Here is a 17,201-nt window from a genome sequence, read left to right on the forward strand (position 1 = left end):
GCTTCTACTGGTAGCATAAATCCCGCATGTTTTAAAAAGCTCCTTCTAACAAAGCTTTCATTGTCCACGAGTCACAAAAGCGAGGTATACACAGCTTGGGGTTGTTAGTTTAGAAATCCAAACCCACTCAGTTTGTTCCACAGCTTCTAGAACAGCTTGCTACGCTTTCAGCTCACTTTTAATATGGGACTTAATTGTAGGGCATAGGTAACCCACTGTTTTGTACTCCACCTCTGTTAGCTGGTTTACAGGAGATCATTTTCTTTTATTGACACCTGACAAAACTATTCAACTGTAATAAGCATGCAGTCTTTGCATGATGTTCATAAATAGAAATCTGTGGGCAGGACAGTATGGTAAGATTTACATTTAAGGAGCTAAATATATATATATGTATAGCCAGGATATTAACAGTTTCTTTTACATACTATTAGCACTTTCGCCTTATGGTCTCTGTAATTACATAGCTACATACTATTTTCACTGGGAACCCTTCCTTCTCATTTGCTACATAGGAATGCCATTACCCCAAATGGATTAAAGCAACTGAATGTCACTCTGGAAAAGCTCTGCTACTGACTTCCTATGTAACAGTAACTGCAGTAAAAAACTGTTAGTTAAAGAACACAAGTATATTCTATTTTCAAGGAGCCCAACAGGTAACAAAACCAGCAGAAAGTGGTTTGTTAGCCAAGTATTTTCAGTCAGAACAGCTCAGATCTCAGTCTGCACAAGTACACCATACCTCTCTAATATCTCTGTGCTGCCCTGTAGCCTAGTATAGAAACCTTCACTGTCCTTAGTGTTCATTTTGCTATCTGTTTAAAGGAATAATAGGAATAGGAAGGTCTTTAAAAGATATCTGAATGCTTTACAAATGTTTTGGAAGCTGCCAGAAATCAGTAATTCTGTATTTGTCAAATCTGCGGAACAGACAAGGCACCAATGCTCTCTACTTAAGTGAGAGAAGAGGGAGAAGGTAGGATCCTGATCAATAAATACAATCAATCCCATTTGTCCAACAAGGCAGCTATCTCATACCACATGTCATTATTTGTGACATCTAGTATGCTTGTATTCAGGAAAATAGTGATTACAATAAACTGCCAACTGTCCAGAAAAATACCTGAGTATAATGCATCACTATAACACATTTTTGCTACACAAGTACACACATATAAGTGAACAGCTACGGTAAGTTTCAGCACATTCTAACAAGAAAAGGTATTTTAAACAGGGATGGGTGCTTCCTCAAGTAAAATTCAGTCACTACGTTTAAAGTAACGATGGTACTCTCAAATGCATTTTCATTTGATTGCTGTCAGCACTGGCAAACAGCCTAGGTATCCAATACATTTCTAATTAGTTACAAGAAAGAACAAAAAATATGATTGCATACCAGCTCTCTGATGAAACTGTGATTCAGCTACTCTAGCCTCTTTAGGTATAGTATCCTATGTTTACAATTTCATATCCGAAAAGTAAGAAATGCAAGGTTTCCTTCAGTTTGTGCTTGTTCCAACCAGACTTACCTCTCTTTTGAGCTCATTCATACACTGGCATGTTTTTAAAATGGCGACTTCCAAGTCTTCCATGAGATCCTTTGTCTTCTGGTTTTGCTGGAAGCCAAAGAAAACAACCAGACAAAACATTAGACACACGCACACAAAAAAAAACACAACAGCAAATCCCACCATGACACATTACTTCACTGCTTTAGAAGAGAGCTTTGTATTTCTAAGGGTAATATTTTCATTTGCACATCCTGTGTAAATTTGACTTGAAGAATTCCTTGATGGAATCTAAGACTGATATCAATGACAGCTAATTGACTGATTAGGACCAACAGGAATTTATTTCTGAGTCATATGGACATCTTCAGAAAGAGGGTTTCTTTATGATTTAGAACTTAAAACAACACCCTTTTTCAAATAAGGGGGTACCTAAAAAGTTATATTAAATGTTTTGTACTGATTTACCAAAGGGTATCTTCCCTGTAAGACTTCAGATCTTCGTCTAATTTAAACAAATACATTATCTTCATTTTGTTGAATCAGCTTCAAGGTGGAGCACCAAATTTGGCAAAACAAAACAAAACAAAACAATCCAACGAAACAAATAAACCCAACACAATCTATGGAATAACCCACATGTCAAAAGACATACACTGGGAAAAAGAGTTCCATAGCAGTAGGTCTGCACCCATCTCCAAAAGCTATTGAAATGAATTATCCCAGGTGGGACCATTCACAAGCCCACGGCTGCAAAGATATAAGCACCTCAAGTATAAATTATGTAGTAACATAAACACAAAATGTCTGCAGATAAGACAAGCACACTCATTGTTTTTTTCCTTAAAGGAAAAAAAAAAGAAGCACCAAACCAATATTATCATTTCCTGAGGTATTCTTTAACCAGAGACTGTCTAAAAGTATAATACAATCACTTTTAACATCTTCACATTCAGTACTTGCTGCCCTGCCCTTTTTTATTCTTTCACCAATTTATTTAATATGCACACTGGAACTCCTTTTATGTACAGTTATTTTCCTTTTCAGTAATCACAACTGAAAAACAATTTTCTAATCCAAATAAGCCCACAGGAAAACACACTACCCTATACTGCCTTTGAATTTTATGAGCTTGGATATCTGCAGCAAGGATTTCAGAAATATTAGTAGCTCAATCAATAGCATTAGATTCTCTGGTGTGTTCCAGCTACTTTGCATTCACACAGAGGAATACAAACTAGCAGGTCAATGATGCTAGCAAGTCTATGATTTGAAGTTGATAGATGTTTCAAGACACTTCTGTTTTAAAATATACTCTTCAATGAAGATTAACAGTTACTCTGCCTGCTGAAAGGAAGTATGACGGGTGAAAAGGGAGATAATCGTGCAATCTAAGAGCTCTACATATCTCTCAATTCATGCGTTCCAAAGTATTTTGGTTATCAACAATCCCACTTGAATTACATTAAGCTCCTCAGAAAATATTCACCTGCCAATGAAGCTCTAAACAGCAGAGCCACTTCAGTGAGCTGGTAATGTTTCAGCTGCTCCCTGAGACTTCAGTCACAGCTAAGCTGCATTATTTATTAATGTAAATATATAATACACAAGCCCGTAAGTGCACACTCAAGTATTTTCACGGCTCATATACACACATATTTTTGTACTACGCTCTCATTTCCATCACCTGAAATTCAGCATGTAAATTATCTAGAAGTGATGAGTTTCTCCAGTAATACAGCTTAGAACCACTCAACCTAAGCAGGCTGAGTAAGCACAACCTATTGCATTCTATGCAATAAAGATTCTAGATGTGCCTGTATAACAGTAACATTTATATTCTCTTCAAACTGTTCCACTACATTAAGAACAACTGACGGATGCATCTGATTCAAAGAGGAGAAAAGGAAAAAAAAAAATGCTTTCTCAGAAGTAATAGATATAGTTTTAATCCTGCTTATACAAATCTGACCTTATATTAGACTGTTAAGATTTTGTGCTATATATTTCCTTAGGAGCAAAACTGAAAGCAAGTCAGTAGCAGGAACAGAAATCGCATTTTCCATTGCTGATCTCCCTCCCCCTTTAGCACGTGTTTTATATGATCTTCAAGGAACAAGGTAAGACAAATGACAGAGACAGCCTTAATGTGCTTCTTCCCAAAAAAGGAAAAGTGCCGTCACTGAAACTTTTAGAAAAGGCTGAACAAAAATTCCCAGTAAGTCTCTTCTCACTTGTCTTCCCTCTTCTCTCTAATAGTCAAGTTTTAGAATATTTCACTTTTTAATAGTTTAAGTGTTGTCAATATTCTGTTGAAAACAAGAAATACAAGTCGTGGTCACTGCCATGGGATCAAGACAACTGAAGTCTCTGAAGGAGCCCATCTAAAGGCCTTGCCATTCAAGACTGTGTTTTGACACTTCTGTTAATCTTTTCATTTCTACTTACAGCTTCATGAAAACTAATCCACCTACAATAGCATAACTTAGGTGTCAGTGAATGAGTGTAGCGATATCACTGGGGCAAGGTGAACATAGTATTGAAGCTAAAAAAGCATAGTTACAAACTCTGGCTTCCTTCATCAGCTAACTTACTCTGAGGAATACACACAATTCTCTCTTCCTAGACCAGAGGATGTTTGGCATTAAAAACTTCTTTCCAAAGTAGAGGTGAAAAGATTTACTTTGCTAAAAAGCTCTTACAGCTTGCATCCACACTGAAACCAGCTGCTCTAGTTCCATTTTAGCCTGCTTAGACAGCTCCAAAATGTGTTCTCTGTGCTCATGACTGGTATAGGCAGAATCTGTGAAGTCCTCCGTATGTTCCAGGATAACCTCCAGCATTGTTGAAAGATTCTCTTTTGAGAGAAAATAAAGATTCTCACGAAGGCCCTCCACCTTATTCTGAAAAAGAAACACATGGATTCCTTGAGAATTTATTTAGTTTTACTGTTGTAAAGTGAAAGGCAGGTGCATCATTTTACATTTTATTTTTTTCTTCTGTGCTTTTCAGTATTCATGTATTTTCAAAGTAATCCAATAGTTTTCTATTGGACCTCTGGTGTAGGACGTGGGTTTCTTTAAACAAAATTACTCTCCATTTATCAGAACTATCGGCATTGTTTTCCTGCAGTCAATAAGAAGCTTTTCAGTTAAGTATCAGAAAATAGCTGTGTATTCAGATTTTGACTAATCTTTACAAGCTTTTCCACAACCGTATTATCAATTTTGAGTGTTTTTCAAATATTTACATTTGGTATATTGAGAAGGGAGAGAGAGACATCAGTGTCTCACAGATCCCAAGTTTTAAGACATAGCTGTTAATTCTCTGAGCAATAAGATACAATCTCAATTCATAAAATTTTCTCTGAATGCCAGTTTGCTCTTTTAAATTTTTGCATGCATATTTGTGTGCGTTTAAAAAATGCTAGCAATTGTGAAGCAAGAATTCTGCAACATCAATCTTAACGGAATGTGATATCCTGGTACTTAAGTTTGCTCAACATTAAAGGCATCACTCCCTCCCAAGAAAAGCAGGAGGAAATGTGAAATATCAGAACACATATCTTGGCGAGAGCAATGAAATTATCGTCACCTTTTGGTGGACTCTCGTACATTCTGAGACACTTATTCAAGTTACATTGCTGAAAAGATGCTAAAAATAATAACTTAAAAATAATACCAATAAAAAAAACATTCTAGTTGGGGGTAATTTATTCAGCTGTAGAAAACAACACTCTTTCCATTCTCACCTTGAATTCTTTGATGCCAGTATATATACTGATAGGAGCCACTTCATTTTCTCCATTTGGTCTAGAGTCAGTTACAATTTCTATTACCTGTTCCAAAGCTAGTCTCATTCGATGAAAAACACCATCTTTGTTTATACGAGCAGATTCGCAGTCTGGATGCCTAAGACAAGTCTTCAAAAGAAAGCAAGCTAAGTATTAAGAAGGAGACAAATGCAGGAGTGAAATGAATGCTTTCTGCTGAAGCAAGTCTGAAGAATGTGTAAGAGTACAAGTTCTGTCTGTTAAAATGCTAGAATTCTAAACTCATAGAATTATTGAGAATGTAAAGATATTCCTCTACTCATTTTATCCCCTTATACCTTTGAGTATGAAGTTTAAAGTGAGGTTGAGAAAGAACAGACAGCTCTACTGCCAGTCGCCATACTTCGATTAATCTAAACTGTGTAAAAGTGCGAATACTCACTGACCTTTGAGGCAGTTAACAGCATCATGGTGCACTTCTCAAGAACAGCCCTAGATGCTGCCATTCTGGCCTTTTTCTTCTCATCCTTCAAATCCTAAACACCAAACAAAAAATGATTGGAATATTGCATAGTAACTAAAATGTTTACTGCTTAGGAGTCTGGGGGAAAAAAAAAAAAAAGACTGTCTTGCAGATGGATGGGTTGTAAGAAAGCTTCTTTATGATGTCTAACAGATGCTATTTTAAGCCTAGCTCATGATCTAGATCTTGCTTTTCAGAAATATTTTAATTTATGTATTTATTCTTGGCACTACTCAATTCAGATTTCAAAGAAGGAAGATCGCAGAGATACAGCATGTGCTAATTAGGTCACTAATTTCTGTATCCTTATCATATAGCATTATTTATAGAGCAGGAAAGGAAGCAAAAAGCACAACCAAAAAACAAAACCTGTGATTAAAAATAGCGTCTGAAATGGCGGGGAGCGGAAGGCAGGGAAAGAGAACACCAACCTTTCATTGCACTGCAGTGAAGGAAATAGAAAATTAATATTTTATGTATTGTTATATTTTCCATAGACCAATAATAAAGATGGGTAACCAAATGGTACTTCCACTGAAACCAGGTCTAGTTCTTCCCTGTGCCAGTTACCCATGTCTCATACTTCTTACTATAATTGGAGACAGATTTTTCTCAGATCTAGTAAAGCCTTTTGGTCTCATTGCTATTAGGAAGTATAAGCTCCTAATTATATAAGTTTAGAAAATGTAGATCCTAGATGAAAGTGCATTAGCTTTCTGTTTGTAATCCTACTTCTATCAAAACACTGACATGTACTGTGCATCAAGACTTATTACTCATCTTAAAATATGGACTGTAGAATGGCAAAAGTTATTACCTGAAAAGGGAAAAGTTTTCAGAATGGAATTAATGCTACATTAAAAGCAGATAAACACACACACACAAATAACCAGATAAATCAGGCCACTTTGACATTTTTCAATAAGTCTTACTTAACAAGGACAGAAAATCTTAAAGCCTGAGGTCACCAAGTGTTAAACAGTAACTCGTTTCAGAAATGTATGCATTTCATTTGGATAAATCCAATCACACTCAAGAGTTTCTAGCAGACTTGTATTAAAGAAAAATACCTTGAGGGATGCTTCCTCCCAATAAAATCACACAGCAGCCTACACACGGTGTAGCACACCAACCACATCCCTGACAGCATCTTTAAGTAGATTAATGAAGTACTCTTTCCAAAAGAGTCAAGCAGACAAGGAAAAGCGAGAATGAAAGCCCAAATAATACAGAAAACCAAAAATAGTTGAATAGAGTATCACTTACAAGCAACACAGTTTCTTCTTCTGAGGAAACAACTGCTATGAATATTTGAGAAAAAATAAATACATAAAAGCAGTTTATTTCCAAGCAGGATATCCTTTAATAACACCTAGCTTTTCCATTTTCCAGAAATGTGGTTTTCAGAGACAGAAAACCATTAATTTTTGCTTTCTAATAGTTAAGGACCACGAAAGAACAAAAATCTTCAAATAAATTAGGTGAAAAGTATTTTTTAAAACATCTCTTATAGCCCTTCATCAATACTCACATTTTGCCTGTCTCCAGTTAAATGGGCAAATTCCACCATTTCATTTCCAAACTGGCTGAATATTTGCACAAACTCCTGGAAACTACTGACTTTTTCTAGATGTTCCATAGTTGCGAGAACCTGAAAGATAAGGGGAAAAACTGCAGATCATCAAGATACGGAACAGGAACCATTATTACTAATTTAGGGATTTTATTATTGGTGGACACTTCTAAACAATGTCATATAAAATGAATGGAATTCGTTACAATTTAGGTACTAATAAACCAAAAGCTGGAAATCAAACTTTAAGTTACTAATCATGCTTCAGTCAAAATGTGTTACTTCTTTTGAACGCTCAAACACATTTTCTTCACTCTTCCCAATCCCAAGAGCAACAGTATTGCAGGATTCAGTTTTTATATTTAGAAAAATGTTCCTGCCTATTACATTTATAAACATAAGTAGCTAAAAATTATGTACTGATAATACTGCATACTGTAATTCTCAACTTCAAAGTTCAATTTCAGATGCATCGTTTTCAAAGTCTAAAGCCTTGCTTGCACAGTCCAACAAGTGTTTTATGGCTGGCAACGTGCATGAAAAATGCATTCATGAAAGAAAATTTTACAACTTTAGAAATGAATTAATGCAGCTTTACGCTCCCCGTAACAGCTGGATTTAAAATTGAGAAGATTTTTTATTATATCTATATAAAGCAAAGTACTAAAATTGCAACAAGCTCTTACTCAAGGTATGTAGGAACATGTGAAATCAGCATTTTTGTATAAGTTCAGCAAAAACTATCACACAGCATATAAATTATTGAAGCTATCTTGCTGAGGGCACTACAGTAAGGTTTACAACAGACTTTAACACTGGAGTGTTTCAGGTTAGATGCATAGTATATAATCCCACAGTGATCTTTCAAATCCAGCTGACTTCAGAAGGAAATAAAGCAGTTCTTTGTTGTGTCTCTGTTTGGAGATAAGATAGCCCATGGAAATTTAATGAACTTTACTTAAAAGGGAGAAACTTCAACTCAGTTTTTCATTTCTATGCCAAAAGAATTTTCCACTTGAGTAAAAAGCAGCCTACATACTTGACTGTGACAAATTCCCCTTGCCCTGTAACCCACAATTGCAAGTGGCCCATGCAATACTAGACTGCAATATCAGTCTGAGAATGCTACATTATGCAGCCAGTGCCACAAACACTGCAGAAACAAGAACTTTCATTATTCAGAGGTTGAATCTCTGTCTGAATAAGAACGCAAAGGACTTACAAGGAAGCCACACAACAATGGAGATATGAAAATGGCCGTGTAAGAGTAAAAGAAGAAAAGTGAATGCAGGAAAAGGAAGAAACAAACAAGTTAGGGTCCAACTTTCTTATCCAAAAACAGATAAAAATATGTAGGTCAATCCAATAGTAATGCCTCCTATTTATCTCCATGAAAATGACAACAGATACAAAAAGCACAACAACACTATTTGATAGAGCAAATTCTCAGCTATAGAACACTATTTTTCAACATAGTCAACAACACTGGACATGCATTTGTACCAGCAATGAATAAGAACCTGCATGCTGTGCACATAAAACACTGCACCAGCAGAGGCGACCCACTGTTGCTGAAATGCACCACTCCCTGCCTCACTGTGATCACATCCACTGTTTGGTCCCCATGAATGCTCAGCAATGTCTGTCAACAACATGGACGATGAGACTGAGCAAGTTTGTGGACAACACAGAAGCTATGTGGTATAGTCAATACGCTGGAGGACCTTGACAAATCTGGAGAAATGGGCCTGTCTGAATATCATCAAGCTGAGCAAGGCCAAGCGCAAGGTACTGCACCTGGGTCAGAGCAATCCCAAACACAAACACAGGCTGTGCAGAGAATGGATTGAGAGCAGCTCTAGGAAAGACTAGGGGCTCTTTGTTGATGACTAGCAAATCATGTGCTGGCAGTGTGCACTTGCAGCCCAGACAACACAGTGTATCCTGGGCAGCTTCTAAAGAAGCGAGGCCAGCAGGTTGAAGGAGGTGATTGTTCCTATCTGCTCCACTCCTGTGAGTGGAGTACTGTTTGCAGCTCTGGGACTCACAGCATAAGAACATGAAGCTGTTGGACTGAGACCAGAGGTGGACGATCCGAATGTTGGAGCACCTCCCACAAAGAAAGGGAGAGGGAGCTGGGCTTGTTTAGCCTGGAGAAGAGGAGGCTCCACCGAGACCTCATCAGGGCCTTCCACTGCTTAAAAAGGAGCCTACAGGAAAGCTGGAAGGAGACTTTTGCCAAGAGCATGTAGTGACAGGTAATGACTTAAAGCTAAGACAGATTTAGATTAGATATAAGGAAGAAATTCTTCACTATGAGGATGGTGAGGCACTGGAACAGGTTGCCCAGAGAAGTTGTGGATGCCCCATCCCTAGAAGTTGCAAAGCCAGGTTGAATGGAACTTTGGGCAACCTGGTCTAGAGGGAGATATCCCTGCCCATGTGTGGAACTAAATGGTCTTTAAGGTCCCTTCCAACACGAGCCATTCTGTCATGTTATGAAAATGTAAATTTTCAAAATCCAGGGTTAAAGTATATAACAGAAAGGTCATGTTTCTATTAATAATTAAATTAGAATTTAGCATTTTGCAGCTACTGCTGCTCTGTGAATGTCACTTTTCAGACTGCAGTCCTAGGCTGACATTACTTCAGGGCACATCCATATTTTTATCTAATCTGCATAGGATAGCAACACCCTCGCTATCTGTCACTTCTCTACTCATTGTTCTGGTGCTTCCGATTTGATTGGTGACAGTAAGTGGAGCAAGATGTAAACTTACTGATGAGGCGCCTAATTCAGACAAAGAATGAAATAAGTTGTGAAAGGCTGGAAAGATGTGGGCACAGATTTAAGAAATACAAGCCATCTAAAAACACAGAGATGGCATATATGGTGCAGAGGATGCACGGGCAGGAACAGAATCATCAGGATCATCAAGCAGAGATTGCAATTTTGCAGTAGATCACCATTCTAGAAAATCTCAATCAGCAGTCTGTAAATCACCTTTCTGTCCCTCTGCATTTTTTTTACTCAAGTACTCTTGATTCACATGAAGAAGATGATTACAACAATGAAAATGAAACTGTTCATAAACCTGAAGATGCACAAATCACGGAATCACAGAATCACCAAGGTTGGAAAAGACCTACAAGATCATCCAGTCCAACCATCCACCCATCACCAGTAGATCTCACTAGACCACATCCCTCAACACAACATCCAAATGTTCCTTGAACACCTCCAGGGTCGGTGACTCCACCATCTCCTTGGGCAGCCCATTCCACTGTTTCACTCTTTCAGAGAAGTACTATTTCCTAACATCCAGCCTAAATCTCCCCTGGTGCAGCTTGAAGCCATTCCCTCTAGTCCAGTCACCAGTTACACAAGAGAAGAGGCCGACCCCCAGCTCACTACAACCTCCCTTCAGGTAGTTATAAGAGCAATAAGGCCTCCCCTGAGCCTTCTCTTCTCTAGGTTCAACAATCCCATCTCCTTCATCCGCTCCTCATAAGGCCTGTGCTCCAGACCCCTCACCAGCTTTGTTGCCCTTCTCTGAACATGCTCCAGGGCCTCAATGTCTTTCTTGCAGTGAGGGGTTTAGTTTTCAAAACACAGCACTAGAGGCGTGGCCTCACCAGAGCTGAGTACAAGGGAACAATCACTTCCCTATTCCTGCTGGCAACACTGTTTCTGATGCAAGCCAGGATGCCATTGGCCTTCTTGGCCACCGGGGCACACTGCTGGCTCAAGCCTACTAGACCCCATGAGATCCACCTGTGAGTTCTGAGGGAAGTGACAGATTAAGTTGCGAAGCCATTACCCATTTGAAAGGTCATGGCAGTCTGTTGAAGTTTTCACAGACTGAAAAATGGGAAACATAACCCTCATTTTCAAGAAAAGAAAAAAAAAAAAAGAAACAGGGAACTACACGCCAACCAGTCTCATCTCTGTGCCTGGCAAGATCATGGAGCAGATCCTCCTGAAGGCCCTACTAAGGCATGTGGAAAATAAAAACGATGTGATTGGTGCTTTCACCATGGGTAAGTCATGCCTGGCAAACGTGGAGGACTTTTACGATGGAGTTACAGCATCAGCGGATACAGGAAGAGCAACTGGTTAGTAAGTAAAGAGATGTTCTCCCCCCCCCCCACCGGCTCTGCCCTGGTGAGACTGCATGTGGAATACTGTGCCCAGTTCTGTGCCCCATCGTTCAAGGAGGACGGGGAAACGCTTGAGAGAGTCCAGTGCACAGCCACAAAGATGATTAAGGGAGCAGGGCATCCTCCTTATGAGGAAAGACTGAGAGAGCTGAGTCTCTTTAGCTTGGACGAGACTGAGGGGTGACCTCATTAGTGTTTATAAATATGTAAAGGGTTAGTGCCAGGAGAATGGAGCCAGGCCCCTCTCAGTGACATCCAATGACAGGACAAGAGGTAATGGGTACAAGCTAGAACATAGGAGGTTCCACATAAATATGAGAAAAAACTTCTTCACAGTGAGTGCAACAGAACAGAACACTGGAACAGGATTCCTACAGAGGTTGTGGGGGTCCTTCTCTGGAGACATTAAGTAAGGTTTAAGCTAAGTTTCAAGACATAAGCTAAACTGCACAAAAAACTTTTAATCTGTAAGGCTCGGTGAACTAGCATGTGTTTTTATCAGCTCTTCTCACAGCTTTTTGCTGTAGATCAATTTTGAATGGTATCCTCATCTTGTTTCTGACAACAGAAACATCCTGTCTTTACCAAGGAGAAGCTTTTATCAGCTTTTTAACTGACAGATATATAAGCAGTAACACAACTTTCTAGCATATTAAGTCGATAGTGTAATACAGGTCACATAAAATGTAAAGTCATAGAAAATGTTACTCGTCTTTACTCACAGCCATCCTTCTTTGGATATTTGGTATGTAGGCATATGTAAAATACACATTTTTACCTCTTTATTTTGCACTTTCCCCTAGAGATGCAATGAAAACACCACTTCATCTAGTAACATTCTTTTGCATTAACTGCACATTATCAATTTAACAAAACAAAACAAACAAGAAAAAGAAGCTGCAAATACCTTGTTTCTAGAAGTTATTATTTGCTTAATAACTACCCTGTCTGCTAACACCAGCACTTTTGTGACCGAAGAAAGTAACAGTCTTGCAGCTTTCACCACTCCTGTTTTGTCAGTAAAGATTGTTATGTGGCTATCAGATTCCGGATGATCCAAGCTTGCTACATCGGTAAGCTGTGCAATTGTTTCACCTACAGGGAAAAAAAAATAATAATAACTAATTATCATTTAATCAATATCACTATCATTAATTCTTAATACTTTTAAGGTATTCCAGAGCAATCCGCAATTTCTTTTCACTTCATTTTGCTTCCTTTTGTTGACTGTTGGTGGCACCCTCTCCAAATTTAAATCAGTATGATTCAGTACTGCCCCATCCATCCATATGTAACACTAGTTTTCTTAGAGCGTTGTACAGATGTTTAGGTGGAAGGGGTGGAGATACAGAGTGTCAAGGGAGAAAACACTTGTAGAAAATACTTCTCCGATTTCCATTGCAAAAGTCAAATCAATGTAAACACATGCCATCACGCTAAAGGAATGGTATGTAGCAAATAAAGAACTACAGATTCCTCTCCACTTTCCAAATTTCAGTTAGCATTTCCATCATTTGCTGATTTCATATTCCTGTAAAGCCTCCCATCAGGAATCACGATTCTGTGAAGTTTAAGGAGATTAAAAAAAACAACAACACCCACATAATTTACAGGACTGAAACATTACGGTGAAACTACTGTGCTTCATGTTTAAAGAAATCCCAAACAGTACACTGGCAGAGACAGAAGAGGGGGGAAAAAAAGCAATGAAGAACTGATTTTCAGTTCATGAGCACTTTTTAGTCAACTATCTTCTAGCATAATAAAAGTTAAGGAGGGCCATTGACAACTTTCATCTTTACAGTGATTAAAAAGTTCACAGTCCAATGTAGTCAATGAATCTCCTTGTCTGAGAAAATCACAGGGACTCTATCCTGCTAAATCTTCTGGTGTACCCTAAGTAATAGTGCAATAGAGGAAAGGCACAGAGCCTTTCCTTACTCCACTGCCGCAGAAAGAGAACTCAAGCAAGACTAAAATAAGGCATATTTTTTATTAGCATCCAAGACAAGATGATCAAACCACAGCTAACTTGCAAATCATCCTTGAAGGCAGAACCTAGGGCACTTGATTGAGTCCTCTGGCATCCATCTCCAAAAGCACAACTCAGATAATTCTTCTAAGCATATCAGATATTCACTTCAAAAATCTGACAGTCAGGAATCTTACATGAAGAACTTGAAAGTGCATTATGAACCTGAAAATAATACATAAAAACTTAGAACTCCACAGAACTAAGAAAACAATGACAATCCTTCAAAACACAGCTCCATGATTTGTGGTATTTATGGTAAAACTCCTCTCATCTGATAGTTGTAATCCCTTGAGCTCTCAAACTGTCCGAATAATTATTGCACTATAGCAAGGAACTTCCAGGTCAGGTTGTAAAAGCAGAAAATAGTCAGAGGTTCTCTGTATCAGAAGCATGCAAATGTAATGAACGAGAGTACACACTGAGACAGCTGACAACACAATTTCCATGGCTGAAAGGCCTGAACACAAGTTTATTATCTACATAGTGTGAGTGACATGATACACTAACAGTGAAGTTGCAAGACGAATCTCCAGACTGGCAACAAGGCGGGGGGAGCAGCAAAACTGGTTGGCTGTTGCCTTCTCCACAGCCGAACTCATTTCAGTTCATTCCGATCTCGAGTTGGAACCATTTAACTTCATCAGCAGGTTAACCCCAATCTCTTCCTCTGACCTCAAAATATATGTAGTAACAGAGAAGGCTGAAGAAACAAAGAGAATGACTAAAATAAATGTAAAGTGTTTTTCATAACTGAGGATAAAGATGCACAGCAATTATCCCATTTCTTACACTAAGTGTTTTACCTTCTTGAAGATGAATTACTGAGTCATAGGTGAAGCAGAAAGTCATACAAAGAGTAATAAGAGAATGTAGACAGAGCTGCAACAACAACTGCCAAATGTTCTGGGCAGCTCTAGAAACCAGTGACTTCTGAGAACAGAACAAAGGATTTCTCCATTACCTATGGTTCTGTAGCTATTGGAGTAGTAATGGCGACCCAGGAATAAGCTATGAGGAAAAAAAGTCATTGTAGTAATATGCTAGGGAACATAGCTGGGAATACACTTGTCATGTAGGGGTGCCATGACTGAAAGACTGGCAAATTAGGGAAAAGAAGCAATTGTCACAGCCTCCATGAAGGGTTAACAAGAAAATTTGGGTAGTTATAAGGCCAGTTGACTTTACTTCAAGAATATTATTAAAAATAATCCTGGAAGACCTTACCGCATGGAGGATAAGAAATCATTTGGGAAGAGACAGCACAGACTGCGAGGGTGAATAGTCATTTCCCAACCCAAATACTATAATAAAGACACACTTTCAGATCTAGAGAGGAGCGGATGTTGTGTATTCCGGCTCTATCAAATTCCTTGATATGACCTCCTATAGTGTTTTCATCGCTAAGCCATGAGATATGGAATAGATAAAGTTAGGTGGATAGAAAACAGTCCTGACCATTAAGCCCAGTGGTAGTAATCAGTTGCATAAAATTTTCCTGGCGGTTGGATACCAGGGTCATCCGTCAGGGACTGACATAAGGGATCAAAAAGGTTCCCTGGCCAATCATGTTCAGCATGTGTGTGAACAATACTAAATCATGTGAGCGTCTGATATGCCAGAGGACAGGGTTGAGAGAGATAGGAGGACTGTCTGGATAAGCAATCTGACAGGAAATTTGAGAGATTCTACAAAGGCATATAACTTTGTCCTGAATTTGGACCAGTGTAACACCACACAACAATACAGACTGTGGTCAGCTGCCTAGAAAGAACCTTACAAGGAAGGATCTGGGGGTCCTGGTAGACGATGGTTTGGAGACAGCAAAGAAGGCTAACTGCTTGCCAGGCTGTCAGCAAGAGAGTAATCAGCAGGCTGTGGAACTGACTCAGCCCTTCTACTTGGTGCCTGTGGGACAGTATATGGGTATCATGCCCTGTTTAGGCCTCCTAGCCAAGAAAAACAATGACATAGTGGAGTATGTAACAGGAGAGGCTGAATGAAGTGAATTTGTTCACTCTCAAAGAGAAGGCCAGTGGCAGAGCTCATGGATGTATACTACTATCCAATGGACAGGAATCAAAAAGACAGGGACAGACTGTTCCCAGAGGTGCATGGTGATAAGGACAAGAAACAATGGGTGAGATATCACAAAACGCTTTTCCAAATATATGGGTGGCCAAAGACTTAAAAGCATACAAGAGAAATTGCAGCGTCTCCATTCTTGAAAACAAATACAACATGTCTCAAAATGTTGTTTTTCAACATGCTTAATTTATTCCTTCTCTGTACTGAAAGGCAAGACAAAAATAGGAGAGAGCTATCACTTCCACTTTACTCCACGTCTTCCTTTAGGGTTATGTAGTCAACTGGCAGTGAATACTGAAAATGTTATGACACTAACTCATTCTTGACATGTGTTTTTTCTTCTAAATTAACCAGACTCTCCTTAGCTCTGGGGAAAGATACCACAGATGGACATCTAAAAACATGATTCTTTGAGTTATATTCCACTGCTATACTGTTATTGTAAACGCTGATAGTACAAGAATAATGTTAGGCCAAATCTGCCATACAATCCTCTGCAGCATTTTATGGTTCTTTTTAAATAAATCAAATTACGAGATTTATTACAAGGAAATAGTCATAACAAGTCTGAAACACGTGGGATCACCAATTACACTCTTCACAAGAGTCAGATACAACACATCATCCTTCAGAGTCTCTGCAGGATATGAAATTGATCTAAAGACTCTCTACTTTTCTTAGCAATAGAAACAGTTCTAAATCCTCTAGGGTTGAGATCTACCCTTCTATGCCATCCTGGTCTCAGATGGGACAAAACTGACTTTCTCTTCATAGTGTCTGATATGATACTATGATTTTTTGCTTGATGAGAAAAACAAGATTGACAACACGGTAATGTTTTAGTTGTTGCTGAACAGTGCTAAGGACATTTCAGCTTCTCACAGTCCTGCCAGTGATGGGGGTTGAGGGGGCACAAGGAGGTGGGAGGGGACAGGCAAAGGGATATTTCAGACCATACGACACTGTGCAAAAATCACCTTGAAAAACAGCAGAGTTGGCTGGGGGAGGAGCCACTGCTTGGGGACTGGCTGGGCATGAGTAGGTGGGTGGTGAGCAATTGCTTGTATAAACAACTGTGTGGTGCTAAGCTACCTGTCAGGTTAAACCACAACATACATCTAACAACACTTCCCTTTCATTTTTGAGGCATCATCTAATTTATTGGCTAAAAGGAAGTATAAACAACTCCACAACATCCTGTTCTAACCAGCGAGGGCTTTCTGCTGCCCAGGCCATCAGAATATGGCACCGCAACACTTCATAAACAAACAGACATGAGAAATACATGCTTTAGCTGCACACAAATTTTCATTACAAAAACTTTGTTTTCATTATAGTGAAGTGTTCACAAGTACAGAGGTAAGCTAGAACTTCACATGTGAAATCCCAGACTTAACTCTATTGTCACTCCTTAACACTTCATCAATGTATATGTAATTTTACAGCACAGAACATTTTCTTTAGGGACAGGAAGATCAATTTCTAACTCTTCTGCTTCCTTATGACTTAGAAACAAAGGAAAACTTTGTGACCAGTACAAA

The 17,201-nt window shown here is 38.8% G+C and overlaps 1 protein-coding gene across 1 annotated transcript in view; it reads right to left on the minus strand.

The window, feature by feature from the left end:
- CTNNAL1 (catenin alpha like 1) overlaps window positions 1–17,201 on the minus strand; it is a 55,327-nt gene that overhangs the window by 18,555 nt on the left and 19,571 nt on the right. Inside the window, exons 3-8 of the mRNA XM_072327513.1 lie at window positions 12,448–12,635; window positions 7,338–7,457; window positions 5,730–5,819; window positions 5,263–5,433; window positions 4,214–4,414; window positions 1,533–1,619 (exon numbers count right to left, since the gene is read on the minus strand). Of these exons, the coding sequence (XP_072183614.1) occupies window positions 1,533–1,619; window positions 4,214–4,414; window positions 5,263–5,433; window positions 5,730–5,819; window positions 7,338–7,457; window positions 12,448–12,635 (857 nt within the window). The remainder of the gene's footprint in view (window positions 1–1,532; window positions 1,620–4,213; window positions 4,415–5,262; window positions 5,434–5,729; window positions 5,820–7,337; window positions 7,458–12,447; window positions 12,636–17,201) is intronic.

This window comes from Excalfactoria chinensis, chromosome 2 (assembly GCF_039878825.1).
Source record: "Excalfactoria chinensis isolate bCotChi1 chromosome 2, bCotChi1.hap2, whole genome shotgun sequence".
Taxonomy (NCBI): Eukaryota; Metazoa; Chordata; class Aves; order Galliformes; family Phasianidae; genus Excalfactoria; species Excalfactoria chinensis.